Source organism: Phaenicophaeus curvirostris, chromosome 4, assembly GCF_032191515.1.
Source record: "Phaenicophaeus curvirostris isolate KB17595 chromosome 4, BPBGC_Pcur_1.0, whole genome shotgun sequence".
Lineage (NCBI taxonomy): Eukaryota > Metazoa > Chordata > Aves > Cuculiformes > Cuculidae > Phaenicophaeus > Phaenicophaeus curvirostris.
In genome coordinates, this window is record NC_091395.1 from 75,208,986 (window position 1) to 75,220,815 (window position 11,830).

General features: G+C 48.0%; 1 protein-coding gene across 1 annotated transcript in view; it reads left to right on the forward strand.

Moving 5' to 3' along the window:
• ADRA1D (adrenoceptor alpha 1D) overlaps positions 1-11,389 on the forward strand; it is a 50,087-nt gene extending 38,698 nt beyond the window's left edge. The window contains exon 2 of the mRNA XM_069856650.1: positions 9,404-11,389. Coding sequence (XP_069712751.1) covers positions 9,404-9,972 — 569 coding nt within the window. The 3' untranslated portion in view covers positions 9,973-11,389. The remainder of the gene's footprint in view (positions 1-9,403) is intronic.
• Positions 11,390-11,830: the final 441 nt, after the last annotated feature.

Below are 11,830 nucleotides of genomic sequence, written 5' to 3' on the forward strand. Positions count from 1 at the left end.
CACCCTTCACCTCCATGGGAAGCTCACTGATGAAATTCTTCCAATGATTCAAGTCCTATCCTGCACAGGAGAGAAACTGATGCATGGGAAGGTTTGGCAACTCCTCCAAAGAGAGGAGGAGACCATCAGATGCCAACGACATTGAGGATGATATCTATCAGGAATAAACCTGGACACCTGTAATGTGGATGCCTATGAGCCAGGAGTCTGGATCCTTATCTCAGAACTGGAGTGACCACTTGCCCAGTAGAAGCTCATGCTTTAGGACAAGATGGATCAGTCCCTTCTCTCTTCAGAGTCTACCAACTAAACCCATTGATTCCAAGAGGAGCCTAGGGACCTGTGCAGGTACCTGAATTCAGTTAGATGACTTCGTTGAGCAACGAAGCTGGTGAGGGGGCTGGAGAACAGGCCTTATGAAGAGCGTCTGAGAGAGCTGGGGGTGTTTAGCCTGGAGAAGAGGAGGCTGAGGGGAGATCTCATTGCTCTCTACAACTACCTGAAAGGAGGTTATGGAGAGGAGTGTGCTGGCCTCTTCTCCCAAGTGACAGGGGACAGGAACGAGAGGGAATGGCCTCAAGTTCCACAAGGGGAGGTTTAGGCTGGACATTAGGAAAAAAATTTTCACAGAAAGGGTCATTGGGCACTGGCAGAGGCTGCCCAGGGAGGTGGTTGAGTCACCTTCCCTGGAGGGGTTTAAGGGACAGGTGGATGAGGTGCTGAGGGACATGGTTTAGTGTTTGATAGGAATGGTTGGACTCGATGATCCAGTGTGTCTTTTCCAACCTGGTGATTCTATGATTCTATGATTCTATGATTCTATGACTCACAGCAGATAAGAACAATTTCAAGGAAATCTGATGTCTCAGAAACATTCTCATGACAATGACTCCAATCAGTGGTCCAGATTCATGTGATTGCTTTGAGAAAATCTCCAACATGAGTTTTGAGGCAAATGCAGGATATTTTCAGCCTAAGTCATACTGATGTGCTGCAACTTAGAGGGAAGCTATGGAGACATCACTACCATACCACCTAGAGGTTAGGAGATAGGTTTGGGCACACAGATTAGACCAGTAAATTATCAGAACAAGGTTCTGTTTCCTTATTCTTCTCTTGCTGACAGGCAGGCTGCACTCAGTCCTCAAATTTGCAATCCTGCTTGGAAGTGTTGGTGTTCTTCAGAGCCCTTGAATCCCCCAGGCTGGTCACTCCTGTCTTTGAAACCTCACCATCCCCAGCCATGCTTCCATGAGCTCTACCACACCACGCGCTGCCCTCCCTTCCCGTGGGGAACCCACATGTAAGTTATACACACCCCACTGTGGGCTTTGGCATGGCTAGAGGCTCTTCAGGAGGGCATCTCCAGCCATCAGCTTGGGACAACACCACCAAGAAGGTCAGTAATGGGCAGGGGAGGGGTGGCCTCTCCCTGCTTTTCTTCTTGGATGAATCAGGATGCAAGAAATTGGAGCAAGCAGGCATGCCTATGTACAGAGAGGCATGCAGACAGCTCATCAGGGCTTCCATTGGTGTGACGGAAGCTGTCACTTATCTATGACATTTTTTATGGGGTCAGCTGGAAGGCTCATGGGCCTGAGGAATTCCACTTGATATCCCAATGCCATCGTCCTCCAGGGAAAATGCCAGAGTCAGTGTGAACACGCTGTCCTTCTTCCTATGCCAAGCAGTCCAAGGAAGGCAGTGAACTGCTCCATCACTCCCAGACACACCACCAGCTGCCAGGAGGTGTTAACCCTCTAGGGGCTCTGATGCACCAACAGATGCCCAGTGGAAGTGATCAATATCAAATGGAGGAGAAGACTGAGAAAGACTGGGCAGAAGCTGAGACTCTCAGTCCAAACATAAGCAGAATTCCTTGCTGACATCCAGCCTGTTCTTCCATAGCTTGGCAGCCACATCAGGGAGGTGGTCCATCGAGGGGTGGGCCAGAAAGGAGCTGGCAAGGAGAAATGCAAGCTGAGTAATGGCCAGAAAGTGGCAGCTCATGATTGCTTTGGACTAGATTTAATTAATCTAGTTTGTGAGGGCCAGAAAGAAAAAGGAGAGACTGACTTTCTTTGGCCAGGAGAGCCCACAATGAGCTTTAGCAGCTAAAGTAGTTCCTGTATCAGGGTTTTTCCTATACCAACTGCAACTCCTTTGACTTGCTACTCTGAGGCATCCTGAGGGAGTCCTCAAAGCCCTTCTGACCTTCAAGGCCACATTCAGGAGAAGCTTGGGTGATGGAACACTTGTCCCCACCACAGACCTAGTCTGTATATGGATTTCTGGGTCTTCCTAACTCAAGAACAGAGTAGTTTGCACGTTGGTAGTTTTTTTTTTCTTTCCACAATTTTGGGCAATCATTTTTTAGCATCCACAGCCTCCTGCTGCAGGCACATCCAGAGCTGAGCAACATGCTATGAGATGAACCGTCTCCTTTTCTTTGCTTTTAACCTACCACCTGCTAGTCTCCATCTCCTGTGATGCCACTTGTAGTGGAAAAGGCAGTGAATAATAGCTCCTTATTTACCTTCTCCATGGCATTCCACTGACGCAAGGACCAACTCTCCATCAGCTATTTTTGTCCAGGACCGTTCTCCACTGAAATGGTTTTAAATTGGAACAAGGAAGATTTAGAGTAGACGTTAGGAAGAAATTATTCACAATTAGGTTGGTGAGGCACTAACACAGGTTGTCCAGGGAAGCTGTGGATGCCTCATCCCTGGAGGTGTTCAAGGCCAGTTTGGATGGGGCTTTGAGCAGCCTGATGCAGTGGGAGGTGTCCCTGCCCATGGTGGGAGGGGTTGTAACTGGATGGTCTTTAAGGTCCTTTCCAACCCAAAGCAGTCTATGATGATTCTATGATGAAAAATCCACACCAAGCAACAGTGAGGCCTCTTGTCAGTGTGAACAACCCTGCTAGTCCTCACATTTCCTACTTGTGATGGGACAGCATTGGGGCATGACTTTGGCACTTTGTTTTAGCCACCTGCTATCACGTCTGCAGCAATTTTTTGTGCCATGGACTATTCAGGACATGCTGTAAAACAGAGACCTTTTAAAACAAAGATGCCTCTGCCAAATGCAGCAGAAAGCAAGACTGCTCACAGATTCTGGCTGCATACTGGGAGCTGGGGCCAGAATTTAGATTGGCCTGAGTCCATTTTCATTTGTGCATTTGTCTTTTTTTCTTGTTTTGCTTTATTTTTTTGAGTGCTGAACACTGGGACCAGCAACTCTCCAAACAACCCTGTGATATCACCTTCAAGTTAGTCATGGGGAGGGCAGGGTGGAGAAGTGGAGACAGGGAAAGGTCATGAGATCACTCAAACAAGCTAAAAAAAAATGAGATATGTGTTTGGATATGTGAAAGGGAGACTAAATCGAGTAGACACCCAACACAGGGTGTCACAACGTTGGGGAGCACGCCCATAGTGTCAGAGAATTGTATCTGGGTGCTTTTTCCCCAGATATGACCTAGGAAAAAGAATGCATAGTCGCATACGTAGCATACAAACATATATGCATGTCCTGCACAGATACATTTGCTGTAAGAACACATAAATTACTCTTTTGCTTTCACTTCAGAGCACATACCTTACTGGCTCAACTTTTGCATCACCAAAACCATGAAGTTCAGACTTCAGATCATTTTTAGACTGAATCCAGTCACTATGCATGGTGAAGGCAGCTTTCCCTGAGCTCACCTGTAGCTTTCTTAATTTCTTCATGATCCTAAAGGTAATTATCTAAGGTTACAGTGGGACTTGCAGTTCTTGCTCAGACCCAGCTCTATTACTCGGATTCAGATTCTGCAAGATGTGGAATGGCCTTTTATAAAATACTGAAAGGAACAAAGCTCCACAAGGACTTTCAATCCCCCTAGTAGCATTATCATAATATTTCTTAGGAGAGAACAAAGTCCTCAGCAGAATCTCCATAAGTCAACATAGATTCTTCTCAAAGAGGCAGTGGGAAATTTGAAGGATGAGACTCTGCATTCCACCTTACCTGGGAGCATCCTAAACTGAGATACAATTAGGATCCTCCATCCAACAGGAATGTGAGGATCACTAGAGAGGCAGTCAGAGTGGAGAAGGGGCACCTCAAAAGTGTGTCCCTAACCCCCAGGCTGTCTCTGTTTCATGTGTGGATTTGATTAGGTTGGATAGAGACTTCTCTGTTGGGAGCACTGTCCCCAAAAGCAGCAGTCCCATTCCAGCAGAGTCAGGACAAGCCAAACCGTTTTCTCTCTGTGAGGTCTCTGGGATCCCAGATGCTCCAGCATGACAGGGGTTGCTAGGTCCGAACACACATACTGCATACAACATCACTGCTGACCACACTGAAACCACCTTGTGGGTGGATATCTCCAAGGTGGGTGTCAACACCTTCTCCTTCGGAAAGTACACCAAGCTTTGCCATGAAGGGTAGAGATGGATGCTCAAGAAAGGTGTCCAGAGGATGACTTTGAGTGGGTAGGCATGGCTTCTCTTAGAAACAGGGCCAAGTTTCACAAATTTGTACTGTGCTACAAGTCCTACAACATTTGGTGTCCCTGGTCTGTCTTTGATATTTCCCTGTTCTGGCTTTGATGCTTTTGCCACCAGATCTTACACTGAGATGTCAGCTAAGGTACTGGTGCATTACTCTGTGTTGCCATAATTGATATTTTAATCGCACTCTCTATTTCTGGACCTTGGATGCATCCAGTTGTGTTTCCTGACCTCTTCAAGTGTCCATTAGTCCATACCATCTTCTATGCATCCTAACAATATCTATGCTCCTGTATAGTAAACTGTACAAAGCCCAGTCCTAAACCTTTTCCTTTCTTACAAATGTTGTTGCATATTTGTGTGTATGAAAGCAAGAGCTAATTTCTTCCATTCTTTACTTGTTCCCTACATAAGACTCCACAGCTCTTCCTCAAGCGCAGCCTCCCAGTGCCTATCAGGAGAGTCTGATGCTGCAGCATGTACAAATTCACCAGCCAAGGACATGTTCTGAGGACTCCCTACCTAGTTCTGTTCATCCCAGTGTGATCAAATGAGGAAACTATGGATGCACTCAGTTCACAGCTCTTCCAAGGGGCACGCTCATTTGCATGGTAATGAGGATGGTAATGAGCCCCTTGTATCCAGATGAACACAAGGCTCTAGTGAGTGAAAAACAGCTAACGTTGAAATTCAGAGAATTCATAGCTTATCTTCCTTTTCCATTCATATTTTTCATCTGGATGCAAGAGACAAAGCATGTAGTGCAGAAAATGCATTGTGCAATGAACCACTAAACACCAGATATAAGTTATTATTTTAACAGTCAGCAGGCTTTTTAAGCAACCACCAATCTCTTAAGTAGCCTGGCTCAAGCAGTAATTGCGAGTCGCAGTTCTAAAGAGACCCTTCTTTTATTTGCTTTGTTACCATAGCTTTTTGTTTTCCTTTCCTCTTTCCGAAAGTTAAAAAATGCTACAGAAAGCTGCAGCTCCGCTGCGAACCCAGGGCACGCTGCGAACAGGGTTCACAGCGACACTGTGGAGGAGTTTGTGGTAATTAGTCCATTTCTCCAGTGGGGAAACTGAGGAACAAAACCTCTCCCCAACAACAGAATGAGCAAGATTGCAGGATTACATGCTTAATTAAGTTCTTCACCTGTCTTGACCCCAAATGTGCTATGGTAGGGTCAATATGGAATAACACAACGTCTTAGGTTTGAAAGCCACCGATCTCCTTGCAAAGAGCACAGGGTTCTGCACAGAGGCTGGTCCACACACAGGATAGAAAGAGAAACTAGCCTGGTCACCTTCTATGACAAGGTGACCTGCTAACTGGATGAGGGAAAGGCTGTGGATATAGTTTTCTTGGACTTCAGTAAGGCCTTTGACACAGTTTCTCACAGCGTTCTGCTTGAGAAACTGTCACCTCTGGCCTGGACAGGCGCACACTCTCCTGGGTGGAAAACTGGTTGGCTGGAGGGCCCAGAGAGTGGTGGGAAATGGTGTGAAATCCAGCTGGAGGCCAGTGACAAGTGGGGTTCCCCAGGGCTCAGTGCTGGGTCCAGCCCTGTTCAATGTCTTTATCAATGACCTGGATGAAGGCATCGAGTGCACCCTTAGCAAGTTTGCGGACGACACTAAGCTGGGTGGAATTGTCGATCTGCTGGAGGGTCGGGAGGCTCTGCAAAGGGATCTGAACAGGCTGGACCGCTGGGCAGAGTCCAATGGCATGAGGTTTAACAAGGCCAAATGCCGGGTCCTGCACTTGGGGCACAACAACCCTGAGCAGCTACAGACTAGGAGAAGTCTGTCTAGAAAGCTGCCTGGAGGAGAGGGACCTGGGGGTGTTGGTTGACAGCGACTGAACATGAGCCAGCAGTGGCCCAGGTGGCCAAGAAGGCCAATGGCATCTTGGCTTGGATCAGAAACGGCGTGACCAGCAGGTCCAGGGAGGTTACTCTCCCTCTGTACTCGGCACTGGTCAGACCGCTCCTCGAATCCTGTGTTCAGTTCTGGGCCCCTCACCACAAGAAGGATGTTGAGGCTCTGGAGCGAGTCCAGAGAAGAGCAATGAAGCTGGTGAAGGGGCTGGAGAACAGGCCTTATGAGGAATGGCTGAGAGAGCTGGGGGTGTTTAGCCTGGAGAAGAGGAGGCTGAGGGGAGACCTCATTGCTCTCTCCAACTACCTGAAAGGAGGTTGTGGTGAGGAGGGAGCTGGGCTCTTCTCCCAAGTAACAGGGAACAGGACAAGAGGAACTGGCCTCAAGCTCTTCCAAGAGAGGTTCAGACTGGATATCAGGAAAAAATTTTTCACGGAAAGGGTCATTGGGCACTGGCAGAGGCTGCCCAGGGAGGTGGTTGAGTCACCACCCCTGAAGGTATTTAAAAGATGGGTAGATGAGGTGCACAGGGACATGGTTTAGTGGCAGGTAGGAATGGTTGGACTCAGTGATCCAAGAGGCCTTTTCCAATCTGGTGATTCTATGATTCTGTGTGGGGGAGACTGGGCAGGAAAACACTCATGCTGTGTTGTCAAGACCTGAGGTTGAGGAGAGGAATTGATGCCAGGCTTGCAAAGTCTTTTCTGGTCCACATTGCCCAAAACAGTAGGTCCAGTGAGGTGGATTGGGGGCAAAGCAAGAAAGGGGAGAGGCTCAAAGCCATGGTTGGATGGAGAATAGAGGAGATGCTACATGCAGTGCAAAGGGGGATTGTCCCTAGCACCATGGGTGCATTTAAAAGCTCCTGGCTAAACACAAAGGGGAGTGTTTCTGCTGTGGTTAGAATTGGATGTAGGGAGCCTCCCACCAACCTATAGAGCTCACCACTGTCCCGGAAAGAATAAACCCCTTTAATCAAAAACAACCAAGATGGGATCATTGCTTCTACAAAACCTAACCCTGATGTTATTGCTCTGTTCAAAACCACAGGCTATAACACTAGCAGCTGCTCATTAAACTGCAAATGCCATTACTTTCCTTGAAGGTCCCAGGTCTTTCCAGCATAAAGACATCATCCCTGCTTACTGTCCTTATACAATGCCTTCTTCAGCACACACTGACAGTCAGTATGTGCTCCAACCCCACAGCTTGGGTTGGCTGAGAGCGGATATTTAAGCTGAACGGCTGCATCTGTTCTTTCCCTGCCTAACTATCAGAAAATGCTGAGATCTGTCTTTCTTCTCCCACACAACCGTGGTGGAGTAGCCCACATACCTAATGCTGAGTCTGGCTGCAATTTCTACACTTATCAGGGACAGATGTAAGAAAGCTTTGTTGGAACTACTGCTCTGTGTTTCCTGGATGATGATTTTTGTCCAGCAAACAGCCTGGGGAGGCTTTATGTAGTGTCAGTCCTGAATTTCTGGCTCCTGGCACCTGTTTTGCTGTTTTGACACCAGGCTTTTGGGCAAAGGGAAAATAATAATGCTATCCAGAGCTAATGTTGTTTACTAAAATACAAATTAACGCTCTGTCACATGGCAGCATGATTTGTCATCCAGAGCTAAAATTAAAAGAAATTAAGGCTGAGTCAGAAAGTTATTTCAGAGCTGAGTGGGGAATGTTAAGTGATGGGGGCATGTGGGAGCAACACTGACATCTTCTGGCAGCAAAAAAAAAAATCCCAAGCTTTATCACCAAGAAAACCACTGTGGACCTCCAGCACGGAAGCACAAATAGGTGTTGGGGTGGATAAAAGTGCTTTTTCAAGTAGCTGGTACTGTGGGGGTGGAGAGTCACTGGCACAGGTTTCCCAGAGAAGCTGTGGCTGCCCCATCCCTGGAGGTGTTCAGGGCCAGGTTGGATGGGGCTTTGAGCAACCTGGTGTGGTGGGTGCTGTCCCTGCCCATGGCAGGGCAGTTGGAACTGGATGAACTTTAAGGTCCCTCCCAACCCAAAGGATTCTAAGATTCTATGATATGATTCTCTATTATCTGACCCCACTTTAAGTGTCCACTTTAGCATCACTGAACAGAGACTGTGACATTGATGACCCAATATACACAAGTGTAGGAGGTGGAACGGTGTTGCTCTTCCATCAATGCAGGTGACAAGGTCGTATCCAACCTTTTGCATTGCAGTGGTGAACCTTGTAGTGGAACAGGTAGGAAGAGACAGGCCCCAAGAACTGATCCATGCAAACCAGCCAAGCAACCATTTTCTCTGTCGGATTGTGATTGGGATGCAGCCTGTCTGCCTTGAGCAGGGAGGTTTGGGGACCACTGAACCCGTTGCCCAAAATTACGTCCTCAGCCCCTGCTACAGAATCTCATAAAGCAGCCAGGATATGGAAGATACCTCTTGGGTGTAAATCTTTTGCATCAATTCAGAGCAGGATGGCTGAAACCACAGTGAGGGAAACAGGCTTGGCCATAGGTCTGGTGTGTCCTGCAGCAGGACTTTCAGTCTACCCTCTGGAGTGGATCCCCTTCAAAACATAGTGTGTGCTGGACTCAGAGGGGTTAGCTGTATGGTGGTCGGGAGAGAGTTGTGAGAAAAATCCTCCACCCTTTCCCCCTCTCATTCTCATGTAGCTGCTGCAACAATTAACAGGCTCCCTCCAAGCTATATGGCTTTCCTTCATGGCTCACAGCTCTGTTTGAGGGTGCTTGGTCCATTGCTAGGAGACTTTTTTGCAGTGGGGGCTAGGAAGCTCCTGTCAAACACATAGTATTATCCATCGTTATCACTTTAGGGTTGATGCCTTGCAATCCTGCAGAGGCTGGATCTTCACTCTGGTGGAAACGGTATTGCTAGGGAAGGACCCAGTAGCAGAACCACACCTTCAGCCTTTTCTGCAGGTCTTACCTCTTCCAGACTGGGCCGACCACCACCCTTGCTACCCTGTGCTGCCATATCCTTCCCTTTCCTCTAACCATATTTCTTTTAATCTCTTCCAAGGTTCTTTCTTCCCATCTCTGAAGCCCTCTGAAATGGTCTTCAAGGTCATCTTTTGGCTGGGATACTTCAACAGCTGCGTGAACCCAATCATCTACCCTTGCTCCAGCAAAGAGTTCAAGCGAGCTTTCATCAGGCTGCTGAAGTGCCAATGCCACCGGAGAAGACGCCCCATCTGGCGCGTCTATGACCACCACTGGCGAGGGGCCTCTGTGAACAGCTCGGTGCAAGACTCTGAGATGGATCTGAGGCCCCGGATTAACACCCTGAACAGCTCATTCATATTTAACTCCTCCATGCCTGAGAGAGCCAGTAAGAGGCGAACACTCAGCTTCAAGGGCTGGAAAATGCTCACTCCTTTCCAGAAACCAGCATCCACCCAGCTAAAGGAGAAAATGAACAGCCTTTCTAACAAAATCCGAGGTGGCTCCAGCAAAGGAGGGGTGACAGCCACCTACAAAACTGAGGTGGAGTCTGTCTCTATTGGAATCCCTCATGACTTCACAGAAACCATCGACTATCAAACCTATGACTTAAAAGACTGCTGTGGACTGCGAGAAACAGATATCTGAAGCCACAAGGACAGCTGTTGATGGTTTCTTTAGAGGTATCTAGCAGAAATGTAAAGGGATATCATCTGTGGGTCTGTCAGGTAGACTGGAAGTAGCAATCAGGTATAAAATGCAGTTGCCCAAAGGTTACACAAGCATCCTCCACGTGGAGGTCAGCCCCTTCTCTGGGATTATGGGTTCCTCAGATTAGAGCCAATGACATATTCCATTTTAATGAGCCGCAATAGGAGCGGAACTTGTGGGGTGGATATGGCCTTAAGACAAGAGCTGTTTCCTCCAGTGGATGGTTATCTTTGTACTTTGGAACAAGATGTGCAATTGAGGGAAACCAGGATGTCTCCTTTGCCTTAAAAACAGCACCACAAAATCTAATGGAAAGATCAAACCCCGAAAGATCCTACCCCTGCCTTAGTACATATGATCATATTTCCATCCAGAAGCAGCACTTGGAAAGGACAACACCAAGCAGTATCTGGCAGCTGATCTATTAAATAATGGGTTGGGAGCTTGTAGGTCCATGGGGCTAGACCTTTGCTGAGGCCTTTGCTTTGGAGAAAGAGCAGACTGTGGTGTTCTCAAGTAGGGTGGGAAGATCCTGGCTTTCAGCCTTCGTGTCTGCAGTGACCACAGCTTTACCCCTTTCACGTAAACAGGTTTTATGCCAGAGTCCAGCAGTGTACACTGATACCAGTGGATGTGCGGGTCACTCTTCTCAAAGTCCAGCTTGTGATGCCTTTCTTATTTCAGTTTCCAATGAAACACTTTAAACCCACCTTACTCTAGAGCACATCCCTCTGTGATACAAAGAGGAAGCAACTCCTTTAATTGTTGGCCATCCCTGGCCTTCCTCCCTCCCCTTCTTGCTCTTATTTGTTGCGTCTTTCAAAAACCACAGAATAAAGGCGCATCATAGGGGCTTCCCTCAGGTCCATAGTAATCCTGTGCTGTGGCTCAGGAAAGGTGAAATGGTTGAGTTTGGGGCCTGTTTCTACTACCCGAGGAATCAAAGCTCAAACGGAGCTGGCACACACTTGGAGCGCCCTCGTGTTGACGCAGCTTCTCCCCAGTCAGGGTCATGCTCATGACTCTTTTCTCAAGTGGATTCCCATATGCCTGATACGTCAAAGCCTTTGGTGGCTATCAATAATTGCCCTTGGTTCCATCTGCTAGCACGGTAAAGCAGTGTCGATAAGGAGGGGCTTTGGCCCTCTCACAGCCCCATAGTGTGAGGTCACTTCAGGAGGGCAGCATGGCCTCCTCTTGGTTGGATGGAGCCCTTCACCACAAGAAGGATGTTGAGGCTCTGGAGTGTGTCCAGAGAAGAGCAACGAAGCTGGTGAGGGGGCTGGAGAACAAGTATTACGAGAAGTGGCTGAGAGAACTGGGATTGTTTAGCCTGGAGAAGTGGAGGCTGAGGGAAGACCTCATTGTGCTCTACAACTACCTGAAAGGAGGTTGTGGGGAGGAGGGAGCTGGGCTCTTCTCCCAAGTGACAGTGAACAGGACGAGAGGGAATGGCCTCAAGCTCCACCAGGGGAGGTTCAGGCTTGACATCAGGAAAAAATATTTCACGGAAAGGGTCATTGGGTACTGGAACAGGCTGCCCAGGGAGGTGGTTGAGTCACCTTCCCTGAAGGTGTTTAAAAGATGGGTGGATGAGGTGCTGAGGGACATGGTTTAGTGATTGATAGGAATGGTTGGACCTGATGATCCAGTGGGTCCTTTCCAACCTAGTGATTCTATGATTCTGTGACAGGCCCACCTCAGCCAGGCTCACACAGACAGTGCTTGGCAGCTCAGAAGAATGGTCACCCAAACTCTGCTTGGCCATGTATTTCAGGCACTGGTTTTATCAGAT